This window comes from Taudactylus pleione, unplaced genomic scaffold (genome assembly GCF_031769625.1).
Source record: "Taudactylus pleione unplaced genomic scaffold, aTauple2 ptg000016l, whole genome shotgun sequence".
NCBI lineage: Eukaryota > Metazoa > Chordata > Amphibia > Anura > Myobatrachidae > Taudactylus > Taudactylus pleione.
This window is the reverse complement of record NW_028284418.1, coordinates 46,808,870-46,825,931: the sequence shown is the minus strand read 5'-3', so window position 1 is coordinate 46,825,931 and position 17,062 is coordinate 46,808,870. Positions and strand designations below refer to the sequence as shown.

At 43.7% G+C, this 17,062-nt stretch overlaps 1 protein-coding gene across 1 annotated transcript in view; it reads right to left on the bottom strand.

Annotated features, from left to right (window-relative positions):
* LOC148542006 (uncharacterized) overlaps positions 1 to 17,062 on the bottom strand; it is a 112,891-nt gene that overhangs the window by 71,067 nt on the left and 24,762 nt on the right. Inside the window, exon 2 of the mRNA XM_088476038.1 lies at positions 6,903 to 7,636. Coding sequence (XP_088332164.1) covers positions 6,903 to 7,636 — 734 coding nt within the window. The remainder of the gene's footprint in view (positions 1 to 6,902; positions 7,637 to 17,062) is intronic.

Here is a 17,062-nt window from a genome sequence, read left to right as displayed (position 1 = left end):
GGTCTGCACAGAGAGATGGAATGTCTTAGAGATTTTAACTGAAAATAGTGGACCTGAAGGAAGTATGATGTATGCAGCCTAATGATTGGAAGTCAATGCAATTATAGCATACATTGCATCCGCAGCTTCTGAAACATAATTTTCTTTTAACTTAATCCTTTCCTGTGCATTCTACACAACTTTATTGTAATTGAAGTGGATGGTCGATGCTTTCCTTTTGTTGTTGACTCATGTGTCAGTTTTATTGAACAGACTATTTAAAATAAAGTAAACCACTATACAGGCCAAGTGGTTATTTTAATATGGAGTATGCCGAGTAAACTGCCTGTGTAACGTTGGCATTATCACGCGAGTAAATACCAATTCATAGGCAAAGTGTCCTTTAAATTTAAATGCCTATGTGCAGAATGGAATTCCTCTGGCCCCCCAGGCATATAATGGTCCGTGACCGCTGACATCACTGCCAGAATTGCTCCTCAGAATGCCGCGCTGAAGGCATTCTGGAGCTCATGTGTTGGGGACAAATGTGGGGGGTGGGGAACGTAGTCATATCCCCCTCCCCCCAGCAATATTTGGCTGATCACTGTAAGTGCAGAGATTAGCTGCAGCAGGGAAGACTGCTGTATGTGGGGGAGGGGTAATGCCCTATCAGAGTGAGCAGTAATACCCCTGGGGAGACTCTACTTGCACTGGAGGTGGGGGGTAATGCCCCATTAAAGTAATTTGACTCCGGGGGATGGGGGAGTTGTCATTTTTTCCCCCTATTTTATATCGCTCACATGGGAGATGGGGGTGGGAGATGGGGGTGGGAGGGGGGGCAAGGACATATTACACCGGGGGTGGGGTGTTAAACAACAGGGTAATCTCTTAGCACTAAGAGGATAGGGGTAATGTTAATGGGATCTATGACCACTGGGGGGCCTTATTGCCAATGGGGGGGTGGGAAGTAACCTTACAATGGGTGTCTATGGACACTGGGGGTGCAAGCCACCCCTTAGCCACATATCTTTTTTCACTAAAATATCCAAATTATTTAAAAAAAAATAAAAGTTTTTAACTTAATTAAATGAAGAAAAACAATTGACAATTTCTCAGTAGCATTTGTTAAAAAAAATCATCAATGGTTAAGGTTTTAATCACTTTTTAGCATTTAATATACTAGAGGTCATTCGCAAAGGGCAAAACATCTGCTCCATCCAAATACAGCTTTGGACCCCATCTTTGCAAAAATGTCAAAGCTTCAGCCATGGCTCATAGACCAATAGAGCAAGATGACAGCATTTCCAGAGGAGAAGAAATCTGCACAGACATAGGGGAGGAGATGGGCGGAGAGAAGATGTTACAAATTAAGTATGGTGCACCTCATTTTGCAGTGCAGTTCAAAAACCAGACCCACCACTAGACGGCCTGGGGTGGTTTTCACTACAGTAGAAAAACAGGACTCTTCCCTGCTAGAGTGAACACCAGTTCTGGGCTGGTTAGCTCAGTATTGGGACCTCTGTAGGACAAAGGTGGGTGTCCGCAATACAAGTGTGCCCTTCCACTTATATAGATCAATGCTAAAACGTGCTGTGTTGTGGATGGCACGTAATTCATGACCTCCACTGTATTTCTTCTAACATTCCATCTAGGGGTGTCCAATTATTTTTCTAGGTGTGCCATATTAAAAAAAATAACTGTAAACAGAGGGCCATAAAACTAGGTATAGGTTCCCAGCAATTAGGTCAAGGTTCTTTCCTGCCAAAATCACTAAAACTAATGCAAATATTTTTAAATAAACATATTTGTAATGATTTTACTCACTGATGAGATGCTGTATAAATAGGACCAATGGAGTTGTGACTTTGTGCATTCTTACATGACTGCTCAGAGCCCCTTCCTCAAGACCTTATATAACAACCCTCCTTAAGTCAATATATGTCAGCTTAGAGTCCCCACTCATGTCCTTATATGCCAGCCCAGTGCCCCCGTCTTGTCCTTATATGCCAGCCCAGAGCCCGCTCCTGTCCTTATATGCCAGCCCAGAGCCCCCCTCATGTCACTTATGTCACTAAAAACTTTCTTCAGTCTCTGCCTGGCTCTTACATTCCATCCGCCCCAAGCCACTGCAGTGACCGTCACATCCGCTGATTCTGGAGGGTCAGGACAGACTGGATGCAGAGCTGCAGTAATGCTGTTGGCCTGCTCAAAGCATTTACTACCTCCGGACCCCGGACTGATGTGTCTGGAGCTCCAGGGGAATGTCAGACGGGGGCCAGAATTGACTTGCGAGCCGTAGTTTAATTAATCTAAATTGTACAGTTTTATGAACAACAAATTGTCTCCATAAAAGCCTACTGAAACCATGTAATAGATGACTGAATTAGTGCTTAATAGATGACTGAATAAGTGCATTAGATCGACAATAACAAATGAGAATTTAAATTAACTGTAACATCATAACATTTATATAATGTTTTACCATAGTAAACCAATATATTTTACTAGCTCCAGGAGAAGTGAAATGCAACTGTAGAAAATGAACTAAACTTCCATTTCAGTTTAGCAGATGCACTTGAACAGAACAAAGCGCTGATCATTACTGACTGATAAATATCATTCATGCCATCAATATAGCCTTCCTATAAGTGGAACAAACTGTGAAACATCTGTCTTAAAGGGGCGCTATACCATAACAGGGGCAATATGAAAAGCCAAATAGTGATATTACAAGTATGTATGTATGTATGTCATACTTGCCTACTCTACCGGGATCCCCCCACACCCCCGGAAGGGTAGGCACTTCTCCCGCATCCTGCCCACTTCCTAGTGAAGTGGGCAGAATGGGGCAAATTTTCCCAGGGATCGGCGGGTCCCTGAGTAGGAGGTGGGGCCTAATGATGCGATTCTATGACAAACCTGTCATTTGGCCCTGCCCCTAGTTAAATATGCATGATTTCCTGCATTTTACGGCGAGGGGGCAGGGTTTAATGACGCAAATAGTCTGACCCCGCCCCTCATTGCCGCCCACCTGCATCTCCTCTCCTGGCAACTTTCGAAGAGGAAAATAAAAATATCGGTAAGTATGATGTAGAGATGTGCAGGCTCAGATCAGTTCACATTTTCCCACCAAGTTTGTATTTTTCCCGACAAATTTCGGGTCTCAGAAAGAGGCAAAATGTCATCTCTCATGGACAAACATCATCTCTCATGGACTTTTGTAAATGGAGCTTTGGTGATTGAGTAAGTAATTGTTCTACCATAAAAGCCATTTATATTCTATCCTCTACACTTCTACATACAGCACTTGCCTACTCTCCCAGATTGTCCCAGAGGCTCCCAAAAATCGGTTTGCGCTACCTGACGCCTGGAAGAGAGGGAAAGTCTCCAGGAGCCACCCATTGCCCGCTAGCGGCCGTTCACTTCCCATAGCACTGTATAGCAGAGGGTGGGGCCACGATGACATGATCACACTGTCATGCCCCCCGTGGTGCCGACCTTACTGCCCCAGCCCGGAGGGGACAGCCCAAAGGTTGGAAATTATGTATTTATATGAAGTTTGAAGTATATAGGAAAGAAAAACCTACCAGGGACGTGTAGTCGGCGGAGGCAGAACCTCCCCTGTAATACTCCTAAGATTTGATCTAAAAATGACTATTTATAACTTATAAACATCTTATTTTTTTATTGTAATCATTTTTATGGTTCACTCTCACCAACTTTGTGGAGCTCCCTGGGACTGCAGGGAGACGAGAGATGATGCAGCAACAACTTAGGGGGCAGTAAACTGCACAGAAAGAGAGCTAATAGAGGTGTGCCTCTGAGTATGGGGGGGGAGTGCCTTGAGCACTGATGGACACTTTGGATGTGTATATGATCAGTCAGCAGAAGCAAGAGAAGACACAGTGATGCAGGTAGGAGAATCAATGGACACTAAAGGTTAGTATAGTGCTCCCAGCACTCAGACCCATCTCCATGTGTGCCTTCCAGCAGGGCCGGCGCTACCACTAGGCAAACTTAGGCAGCTGCCTAAGACCTGCAGAGCGGTAGTGTGGACTAATAGGAACAAACACACAGCCGCCGGCGCCAGGCAGCTGTGTGTTTGTTTTAGCAGCCGATGACAGTCCGACAGACTCATCGGCTGCTGCGCCCACTGCCAGAGCCGGGCTGGAGCTCACTCATGAGCTCCATTTTCTGGCTCCCGCAGTGGGTGATGGGAGAGACGTCATGAGGTCTCTCCCATCATGCAAAGCGGCCCGCGGGGACTGCCGGAACCCAGGGGACAGAGGAGTGGACGCCGTAGCGGGGATTAAGGTAAGTGGAGGGTTTTTTTTTTTTTGTGTGTCTGTCTGGGTGGAGGCTACTACTGGGGGCACTGCTGGGGGGAGGCTTCTACTGGGAGCACGATTACTACTGGGGCCATTGCTGGGGGGAGGCTTCTACTGGGAGCACGATTACAAACTGGGGGCATTGCAGGGGGAGGCACTGCTGGGGGAGGCTACTATTGGGGGCACTGCTGGGGGGAGGCTACTACTGGGGGCACTGCTGGGGAGAGGCTACTACTGAGGGCGCTATATAAGGGGCACTGCACAGGGGGGACTACTACTGGGGACATTATATAAGGGGCACTGCTTATGGGGACCACTACCTGGGACACTATATAAGGGGCACTGCGTAGTTGGGACTACTACTGGGGGCATTATATAAGGGGCTCTGCATAGAGGGGACCACTGCTGGGGGCACTGTATAAGGGCTTGTTTAGCTATCCGAGAGGGGGGGGCAAGGATGAAGAAATGCCTAGGGTGCCAAGAAACCTTGCACTGGCCCTGCCTCCCAGCCATTGCCCTCACCGCATCACCGCATGTCACTGAGACCTACACCATGTTCAAACCCTTGTCATAAGTACTTTTATTTCTCATATACACCTAAAATGATTACCATTACTACGTGGCTATGTTATCATTTGGTGGTCATTCCTATACAGAAAGTAAGCATTGAGTAACATGTGTTACAGCTCTGGCAACCACAAGGTTCTGCCCCATGTTAGTGGTTTGGATACTACAGTTATTTAGGAAGCTCACATATTTTTCTTTGTCAAGATTACATTATTTGTCAGATGGCCAGAACACATGCATTGAGCAGAGCTATCTGTCAATGATTAACTGCTATCAGCTTATATATTGTTAACAAACCTCTCCCGAGTCCCTACTAGCAGAAATGTCCTTAGCAAGCTGTATATAGAACATTCTCCTGGTTGAACTTTGCTCTACTAAAAAGGGTTTTTATTATTATTATTACTGCACAGACAACACAGATAGACAAAGGTTACAGATATACTGCTCTTCTAATGCAATGTAATTACTTACTGTTCAATAACGGCGCTATCAGATTGTCATTATATGGGAGCAGCTAAGGACTTTATTACAACCTTCCAATTTAAAGTAAACTTTCTTTTTCCTGCAGCAATCCTTTAAAGGCTCAGGGGCTGATTCAGAGAAGGCACAATGTCCATGTTAGACGCATTGGAGCAATTTTTTGCCACTGCGCATGCGCTAAAGCCAGTGCGTGGTGATGGATTAGTGATGGCAGTCGCAGAGAGGATTTATTTGCAGAGTGAGTGACGGGTAGTCAGCGTTTGGGATTTTAGAAAAATGCAGGCATGCCGTGACGGTTTTCTGGGTGTGATCTAGTGAGCCTCTGCGAATTCATTCGCAGCTGGAAAGGCCCCGGCGTCTTAGGTGAGCCGCTCTGTCTGAGACACTATAGGCTTAATCAGAAGTTCAATGTGTTCCTGCTTTTGTACATAAGCGGCGGATGTGAGACGCCGGAGGAAGGTGCCTCAGTGCACAATACATCAGCTAAGTAATTAGCATATTTTCGCAAGTCCGCTGCGTACGAAATCGCAGTCTGCTGGCCGCTGAAAGAATTATCAGTTGATCAAAGAAAAAACTTTTCACTAATAAATATAGTGCTTTGTGTGGTAGCCCTGCAGATACAGTCCTATTTCTAACGTTGTAAAGTAATTTTTATTATTTAAAGCTGCCACTACCACCTAGTAATTTTTTTTTTTTTTTACTTATGTGCCCCACCACCCAATCCTGAGCCCCATAGCTTCCTCTTACAGCCATGGCTTCAATCAAGAGCAGAGCCCCAGGAAAATCAGCCGCAGTGGGGAGTGTGGCTAAAGGGAAGGGCACCTTAGTTAAAAAAAAAAAAATGTACCTAAGAGGAAGTGCACCAATCACCTTCTCCTATGAAGAAAATGTAACAGAAGATGCAAGGACTCCCAACAGTGGGATCATCAACTCCGATTAATTTCTACTCTCACTGACTTTACTATTGATGACATTTTGTACTTATTATTGACACATCTTCTTCTCACAATTAGTAACAGAGAGATAGCTAGCTGTCACTTGTAGCAGACATTAAGGATCTAATGGGTGCAGAGGGGAACAGGTTTGAGTAAGTAACATTTTAAAAGATACTATTTTCTCAGAAGATAACAGTGGTAACTATAAAATGAGTTGTGGCCATCAAACCTACTACGGCGTGCGGGATACTGACGGTCGAAATACCGCCACCGGAATCCTGACAGTGTCAGGATCCCAGCACCAGAATACAGACCACTGGCATCCCGAAGGTAAGTATCGGGGGTTAGGGGGAGGGTTAGGTTTATGCACCGGGGAAGGGGAGGTTAGGGTTAGGCACTAAGGGGGAGGTTAGGCACCAGGGAGGGAGCAGTTGAGGGCTAGTGTTAGCTTACTTACCTAGAAGGGTCGGGATTCTGACTGTGGGGATGCCGCTGTCGGTATTCTGACTGACGATATCCCGACCACCGGGATTACAGACCCAACCCCTAGGTAACATGTAAACAGGTGAAGCCTTGCCAAAATGTGCCAATTACATTGAATAAATTCTCCTACCTCACTCAGCCTGCAGCACTCATCCATATATTCGTCCAGACTGTCACTTGTTGGGCACCTTTTTAATTGATGCAAATCCTGAATTTCGCTGAAAGTGTCTTTGTAAAAGTCATCCATGGCTTTGGTTTCCTCCTCCATTGTAGATGAAAGTTCTGCACTGAATAGAGTGGTGGCCGCAGGTTCATTTTCATTACTACATGGGAGCAAGTCTAGCTCCTCCTCTTCTTGGCAGTCTATAAAATCTTCTATGGTATTTTCTTGGTCTTCAACATCTTCTTTATCATCGTCAGCGTATTCCTTAGAGTGTTCAATATCTGAAAGAAAGGCTTGGGCCTCGTCTTCAGTTGGACAAGCATTGATTTCCATGTGGCCTACGGTAGGTGAGGAAGATGCACTAAGGACACCTGAATCACAGGAAGAATCTCTACTATGCACCACAAAACTCTTCTCAGAACCTTTGGGAGTAGAAGGTGAGTTGGCTCCACTTGGCATCTCAACCCCCGAATCCTCAGACTCAAATTTGTACAACCGCTTTAACTGCTGTAGAGGATTAGATCCTGGCAATTCACATATATTATTTTCTTTCATTGGCGCATCAGAGGGACAATCTGAAGCTGCATCTGTGTGATCAAATCCATCCCGATTTAAACCGTGAAGATCACTTTCATAATCATTTATTAGTTTCTTCATGTGGGTCAACACTACCTCTCCTTCAGATGTGACACCTTTCTTCCCTGTTAAGAAACACAGCAGTACAATCAGAACTCAATTAGGAAGGACATTATTATCATCATCATCATCATCATCATTTATTTAAAATGGTGCTGTGCATTATTCCCAGGGACATCACTACTCTGTATGCGCGAGACACCGGGAAATGGCCGCCGCCGCCATTTTTCAGAGACGGTGTGGGCCTGTGTGCACCGTACACCCTGCACCCATTATAGATACACCATTGGTGTAACATATGCAGTGCTGATAAAATGTTGAGTGCTGCTGATTAGCTACCTAATATTTATCAATGAATTGCTTGCTTAATATGCCAGAAACCACTACTAGGTGCAAGGAATGAAATTAGATGCAGAATACATTTACAATTCTGTCTTTTGTGAAAGCATTGTGTAATTACTGTAAGTGTATACTATAGGAAAAAGTGTCAGTTTTGTCGACGCTTTGAACCCAGTGGGATCCGCCGTGGATTGATAGCTAAACGATACAAGCTGTTTCTTAACTGAGTCTTATTGTGCATGACTCAGTCACAATAACATCACGTCTGTGTTATTGTGCATGAGTCACCAGACTTAAAGGTCAGGCTGATGAGTCTGCATGTGCCCAAGCTTGTTATTGTGTTATTGGAGCATCACAATGCTGTACGGCTGTACAGTACTTAACCCAAGAGGGATTGATACCATATCACATTGACTGCTATTTATCGTCTATCACCTGTTTCCTGTTATCTTCAATAAAACCTACTCTGGTTTGCAATCAATCTGTGGACTAACCTCCTTTCTCACATCCGTTACACACCTACCAACTTGTAGGCATCTGCCAATAATTTTCACCTTCTAAACTGACCCTGCTGTTGATCCTTGTTGGTTTCAAAAAGGCTGACCCACCACAAAACTGACACATAAACTCTTTTTTAGTGCGGCATGGCTTCTCAAGATTGGTACAGCAGTTTTCGTTGTATTTTATACAATAAATTAACTACAAGTGCCATCTTGCTTTGGCAGCCATTAAAGTTGAGTGTGACAAGAATTGATGGAACCTAGGGTGGGTAGTGCACCTAGGGTGGGGTACTCTATTTTATTTTGCGGACCCTAATACCCTAGGTAATACAAGCCTGTACTCATCAGCCTAGAACTAGTTGACACTATGACAGGAAAGAGCCCATGCTGTATGTCCCCTGCTATAGTGGCACTAGTCCTGTCAGGAATAGCCTAGTGCTGGTTGTAGCAATTTCGGCAGCACCTCAAACTTTTTGTCCCCCGATTTTGCTACAACCGAATTTCAGGTTTTGACTGTGTTTTTTTCAAGAGTTTTAACCTTAGTAAAACGTTGATATGTAAATCTGATGAAAATATACCGAAAACTGGCCAAATTTGTAAACTCGCTATTTTATAAATTGCGAATCGCTCGCTCGCTGAGCATAGCCACCTTGCTAGAATGAGAGACAGAAGAAGCCGTTTGTGAGTGGTGACGGGCTGGTCGGTGGAAATGGGTGAGTGGTGGTGCGAACGCAGACTTGCCTGAGCATCATAGTACACTAAAGCGCTCGCAGTGCTTGCGGTAGGGTATGGTCAACCACAAGTGCTGCGTATGCATCCGATGGTACTCGATGTTACCGATGGTTGCATACACTTCCTGGACATGACGTGCATTAGTGGGCGTCTTAAGACAGCCTAGTGGGCGTCTAGTTACACACCACGATCGCATGCTAAGACATAGTAGGCATACTAATGCCTTGCCGTGCGATCGCGGGATTTGCATATGCTGGCTGCGTGCGAACGCATCTAGTGAGTGGGTCTGAATCGAGCCCTAAGCTCAATAGATTTTTACTTCCTGCCAGAATCTATTGCGCATGTGCGGTCTCCGAGAAAATTACGCATGTGCCTTTTTCCTGGGGATATCTTTTCTGCGCATGCGCAGGTCACTGTGAAAATGGCCGCCGCCATTTTCCCAGTGATTATTTGCTGCTCTGCAGTGCCGGTTCTGTGCTGTGGAGCAGCACACTGGAATCAGCGGAAAGGTGAGTATTATTAACTATGATTGCAGGGTGCGCAGTGTGGGCCCCGACCGCACACCTTGGACTCATTATAAAAACACCTATGCCTTGAAGATTTATACACAGAATCCATCTAAAGGGAGGTTTTGGTCGCACTGTTCACAAAGTTGGGTAATGGATAGCTGGCAAGGACCAGCGATGCGCGTGCACGCTGGGTCCTTGCCGTCCCCGACTATCTACTGGACATGCCCGTCAAACTGATGACGCTCGTCAGGTTCGGCATGTTCAGAGATAGGAGGTCGGGCTTCTTCACTGAATGACGTTCAGTGAACGCCGTTCAGTGCGGGCACCGCACCTCAGCGACCTGAAAGTCTGAACGCTAGACGTTCAGACTTTCAAGTCGCCTAATGGATAGGCACCTTAAGTATTATATCTCTTCTATTTGGCTAGCGCTGCTCACTCTCCCTGGTGGTAGAAATTTTTAGCTATATGTAGAAGTAAATTAGTACAATTTAGCAAGGCAATATTAATACTCCCAATGATTTTCTATAAACTGTATTATTCCCCAAGAAAAAGCACTACTATTATGTGGTTTTCTTGTCTTCTATAATAAAATTAATCCAATATTGTAAATAATACATTATAATCTGAAACCAGTTTACTGTTTGGAGTGGTACTTCTATTTTTTTTTCCAGACCATAATTAATGCTGTCTTCATTAACAGGTTCCATTGAAAAAAATTTAATAAATCTTCCTGCCTAAAAATGGAATGTGTCAGATGTTCCTTTGCAGATTGATGGTGAATCTCTCCAAAAATCCCATGCAATCCAACACTCTCCTGCTGGTATGCACCTATAATCCTGGGGTAGTATTCACAAGTAGCACAAACATACAATACATAAATGTGTAAGGCAATCATATGATCTGCTAAATAAAAATGTACTTAACAACTGAGAATTGGATACATCTTGTATTATTTTGTATAATGATTGGTATATGAGTATACACTGACAGATAATATGTCTGGCAGCCTGACACCAAGAAGATATTAGGGCACCCAGAAGATATCCACGCACCCTCCTCCATTGTCTGCCGTGCTGTCGATCACTGCTGATCAGGCAACAAGGCAAGGGGACACACACACACACACACACACACACACACACACACACACACACACACCCCCCCCCCCCCCCAGAGAGGAGCAGCCGGTGGGGAAGTGTAAATGAAGCAGCCCTCAGCCCCCAGAGGAGACCTGGAGGTTGCTGAAAAGAGCAGCTCCCGGGGAAATGCAAAGTCGCAATGTCCTAATATAAATCATTGATCAATATTAAATTTTATGTGTTTAAAAAAATATATATTTTTTCTTTTAATAATATCCTGTTGGATTAATTATAAACAGATGTTCGTGAACTAATTCAGTCAAAACCCTGAACATTTCTGAATATTTCTTGGAAAAAATATTAGCCAGTTACGTGGTTAAAGAAAACATCTGCAATGTTCTTATTGCATTAAATATGTAACTGCCACTCTTTGTTAGAGATGGTCACACATACAGTAAAGGCAACTAAACACAAAATATTCAAGCATATTGTTATGTAAAATGGTTTATCTTCCAATGATGAATGTGTAATATTGGATTAATTCAGATCTACGCTTCCAGGTTTCTCTTACTGGAGACAGACAAAGTAGATGGTTCTGTGCAGTGTATGCAAAGAAAACGCCATCATAATGAGGAGGTTGAGCACTGATTGTAAAGTATAAGAGCGATGTGTCAACTGGTAAATGGGGTAAGACCATATAATGTGATCGGATACAATGCAATCCTGCTATCCTGCTATTTATTTCTGACATTTAAAAATGTATTTTTCACATAATTTTTTATTTCTGCATTTAAAGAAAAAAAAATTATTATCTTTTATGTATATGGCGCCACAAGGGTTCCGCAGCGCCTTACAAAGTACATAAACAAATGAGCACACAAGAAAAACAGTTATTAACAGTACAAACAATTCAGGACAAGGACATGGTTTATACACATTGCTGCACAACACTTAATTTGGCAGCAGGGTGTCAGCAACCAAGTGTTAGGTGCCTTTGTGGGGAGTTAGCAGTAAATTAAACTATAAGTAAGACAAGGAGAAGCACATGAGGGAAGAGGGCCCTGCTTGTGAAAGCTTACATTCTAAAGGGGAGGGGTAGACAAACAGGGGTGACACAGATGGGCTAGATATTTAGGAAGGAGCATGGAGTAGTGGGTTAGGATTAGCGCTGGAAAGCTTTGAGGAGGAATAGATCTATTGTTTCATATTCACTCTTCCTCATGTTAATAATTAGTAAAGCAATATACTAACTATTGCAGTGATATGCTAAATGATAGGGTAGACATGATAGAACCAATTATAGAGTGTCATTATTATTATTGCTCAGGAAAAAAGTGACAGGTCTAAACTTGTAACTTCTATAATGAGCTCATCCTATAGGGATTCCATGATCTCTTTGCACTTATGTGTTGAGCTTGACAGCCCGAGGAAATAAATTATCCTAGACATGTACAGAGTTCCTGGCCTGACTGCATTAAGCAGTTTATTGGGCTTGAAAGTCATGTGATCGCTGTTATTGTTATTATTATACAGTGTATATATATATATTATATATACACATTTTAAAGACTTTACTCTAAATTGTACAATTAGTAAAAGATGCACTGACAATATGCAATTAGGGATTGAATACAGAGAACACAGTCTAAAGTGAAAAATAAAAGACAGATGTTGGCGCAGAGGAACACTGGCTTCAGATAGTGCACTTAGGTACAGTACAGTACTTCGGTCTCATAATTGCACAGAGTGTACTGTACCTGTTGGAATGCTTTCTTAGCAGGTGTTCAGTTCATGGGCACTAAAATGTGTCTCTGCATGTACCTACGTAATTACAGATGTACTCATAACTATCTGTACCTTATTGTACTCTTGGGAAAAGTGAATACTTTGCAAAGCTGTATATCCAACAATACACCTAAGGTAAGTAGCGGGTTTAGGGGGAGGGTTAGGCACTAAGGGGGGAGGGTTAGGGTGCAGGGAAGGGGAGGTTATGTTTCAGCACTAGGGGGGAGGTTAGGGTCAGGCACCAGGAAGGGAGGGTTAGGGTAGGGAGAGGGGGAGGGTTAGCATGACGACTGACAAAGTGTCGGTATTCTAAACCTGTCGGGATGCCAGCGTCTGGATTCTGAGAGCCAGGGTCCCGAATGCCAGCATCTCGTACCCATCCCGTGTGCACAGAGCATACTGTAACTGTTGGGATACTTCTGTAACAGCTGCACTTGAGCTCCTAAATTGGCTTCTGCCAATTTAATTAGAGATGTCATGATAAATAAATGATTTTGTGAGTGAATAAGAGGAAGTACACATTGATTAACGGGGACATCTTTGGCTCATAAGAAGAAAGTAAGCATTGTTCTCCTGGAGAAGAGATGTCATTCTTCCATCTACAGCTGGACACAATCACGCTATTCTGTAACATTTACGTTATGCAAAATGTGTATTCCTGTTTATCCAGCTTCCACAATTGTGGGCTAAGAAAGAGTAAGGTAACTAAAAGACAGCGCACTCTTTAGTAACTTCCAGGGCCATGCAAAGGAGTCTGCTGGGACAGGTTATTAGATTGCAGTGCCAGAACTGAAGCAGTGGGAGTTTTCCTGTCTTCCTTCTATTGACATTCATTAGCTTATGCCCTATGCATTACAGTCAGTATCTGTTTCATTTACAGAAACCCTTTGCAATGTCATGAAGACATTACAGAGAAACATTCCATATTTTGAAAACAACACATTAAACTGTTCATGCTGAATAAAACCCAGGCATTCCCATGTCAGGTAAATTCTCCACTCCAGAGAGATTGATCTATAAAGCCAAACAAAGGTTCCTCTATCTTATCAGTAACCTCACACAAGCTGCACTTTTTCACCAGAAGCTTCAACTGATATTACACATGGCCTAGCTGTGAAATGGCAGCTCCTAATTATATTAAATAATTATAAATGGAGTAAAATTAGGTGATCTGTGCATTGTACTAAAAGCTTATAGAGACATACTGTAGGGATACATTTATTAAAGGTGAGTTTTCATTTGAAACTCTACGGATGATAAATATGTGGATTATGTGTTTGGAAAGCCCATCAATGTTAATCGATTTAGAACGATTTTGATCAATCGAAATCGACCTTTAGTAAAATTACCCCCTAAAGGGAGAGTAAGCACAGCTTATACGTAGGGAATCTGTTCCTTTTACCTTTCACCTACATAGTGGAAACCTCCATTATATGGCATGAAGCAATAGTCGTGAGAATGGACTATTTATTCAGCTCACAATGGGGGTCATTCAGACCCGGTAGTTAGCGCCGATGCGCTCGGACCGGGTCGATAGCCCCCCACAGAGCATGCACACACCGGCGCCGGCACGCACATGCGTGAGACCCGCTACGACCGACAGCGCCGGTCGTAGCAGGTCTCGATCCACAGGGGGCGAGCTGTCGATGTTGATTGACAGCTCGCCCCGTTTGGAAGGCGGGCCGGGGGGGTGGCAGCCCAAACGGAGGCTTTCCCATGGGAACGCCTACCGTTTGGGGGAGGCCCCACTGACATCACTACAGGCCCCACTGACATCACAGACAGAGCCAGAAGCCCTCCGGGGCTTACGACAAGTGAGACCCTACCCTAGGGTCTCGTCGTAAGCCCCGATGGTCGCGATGGTCTCTGACCACCGCGACCATCACCTGAGCGGTCGTTAGAGCTGTGGGTGTAAACCCACAGCCTAACGACCGCAACAGAGGCGGCCGGTCAGGATGCAAGTGGCCGCCCAGTTTCTGAGCGACCGCTTGCACCCTCCGTCCGCCTCTGAATGAGGTCCAATGTTCCTACTTACACTGTGTGTAGGGCAAACACAACAGACACCAGCACAATAGACACATATCAAATTTTGGCCTTAGATTATGCAAACCTCCCAACCATCCCAATTTTGGGGGGAAAGTTCAGCTTTTCGGCCACTATACCACCGTCCCACTCGCAGACGCACAGTCCCGCAGTGTGGGGGGTTGGGAGGCCCCTCATCACCCGCTGCTCAGCTTAGAAGAACATGCAGTGAATAGATGCCGCGTGCGCATGTTAGTGGCGTCTATTCACAGGTGAGAGGGACTGGGGGCGTGCCTAGCAACTCATGGAGCGTTGGACATGGAGCCTTGCCCTCATTGTGACAAAAATGGGAGTTGTTGCTCAGAGGAATGGTATTACCCATGAGGCCATGCCTACTGCTGTGAGATCAAGCCCCCTTTTCGGATACGCACCAAAGGTCCTTATCTACACTTACAATTCACAGCGCCACGCTCCGCGCAGATTCCCCTGGTAACTCCCCATTGGTGTATCCATAATGGGGGTCCCACACCGCACACCCTGCATCCATATATAAATATACTTACCTCTCCAGAGTCCAGCGTCGGTTGGTGCTGGAGACAGAAATCACCAGGATAATGGTACTGCGCCCAATTTATATTAACTGGAGGGCACTATAATGTTACATAATATGAACTGGGGCACTGTAATGTGGCACAATATGAACTGGATGCACTACAGTGTGGCATAATATGAACAAGGGGCACTGTAATGTGGCATAATGTGAACTGGGGACACTGTATGTCATGTGAATTGGGGATATTGTGTCACATAATGTGTACTGGCAGCCCTACAATGTGAAATAATGTGAACCTGTGCACTACTATGGTTCATAAAATAAGTAGGGCACTACTATGGGGCATAATATAAACTAGGGCACTACTATGGAGCATAACATAAACTAGGGCACTACTATAGGGTATAACATAAACTAGGGCACTACTATGGTTCAGAAAATTACCTAAGACATTATTATTGGGCATAAAATTAACATTTGCTGTGGAGAGGTGTCTCTCGAGAAGCACTGGGACAGGGGTTTCTTCAAAATGTTGCTATGGGGTCCACAAATTTCTGGCTACGCCCCTGCCTATACCTCCCCCTTCAGGTTTCTGGCGGGAGACACACAAATTCAGCATCTATGTGCTAAGAGTAGAGTTTAGCAGTGAAATTACTCTAGAAGGCACAGTAGCAATTGAGCAAGGTATGCATATTATTACAGGGCTTATTTATGTTATTTAAGACTAGATACATTAATACAATACACAATCTGAAATTATTCATTCTCATGCGAGTTAGCACCCTCAGTATGCCTGATTAAATGTGCACTGATTATACAGTTGTTTATATTTCCAGTTTTGATATTGTTGCAACTCTAGTTACTTATCTGACAATTAATCGAAGGTAACATGATTTATCCCTCAGAAATACATATATGCATCAAGATCAATCCATGGGCCATAGTCCAATTAATCTAAGAGGGGAAATAATCCATCCAGACCCCATACTGGCAATTAGACAATTCTATTGATCACTATATAGTACATTATCGTGTTATTAATTCCCGTGCCCCTGTATGTTCTGTTTTGTTATGAATATGTACAATAAGGAAATTTTGTGATAGGATAAAGGTTGTACTGTCTAGTCCTTATAGGAAGCATACACCGGTCTTGGTAGAAGAGTTTAGGTTTGGAGATAGTCTAACAGGACAGGGATGCAGAGAGGGTCCTATCAGTAGGAGTGAGATGAGCTGATGACAGGAGAAGTGAAGGAAAGGTCAGGAGCTGAATGGGAAAGGCAATCAGCTTGTGTTTGGGACAAGAGGTGAGATGTAACATGGCTAATAATTCATTCACACCATTGTCCCTATTTCACAAGCCTCCTCATTTCTTTCACTGTCATTGCAGTTAGCTTATTATTCACATGCATATAAAAGCATATTCAGAATAAAGAAATACATTATTTGAATTGTATGTGAAGAAAACCTTATAGTGGACTATTTGGCTATAATTCTGCAAAGTTACACAGTAATACAGAGTAATGAAACTCATGCTATTCCAGCCACTGAGTTTCTAATCCATAATATTATTTTTACTAACTTACCATAGTATAACATCCAAAGTAAAAATAAAGGTATGATACAATAACAGCATAAATAACAAAGTGTAAAATATCATCCATATTCTATATCTTTACATTTGGACACCTGTCTGTTTGCATTGTTACCTGTATATTGCTTGTACAGCGTGAGGAAATTACGTGATAATAATAATAATCTTTAACTGTCGCAAACATTTAGAGGAACAAGTTTTCTGTCTAGTCCCTGTTTACAAAATATCTTTAAATGCCTGGGAAAAAGACTAATTGACGTTTATAACTTCACATTGAGATTAAAACCACATCTCCAGCAGGACAAACAGTGCACTTAACCACTGAACCACTTATTTCCCCTCGGTTATAGGTCAGCACACTAGAATAGCATAAGTAAACAA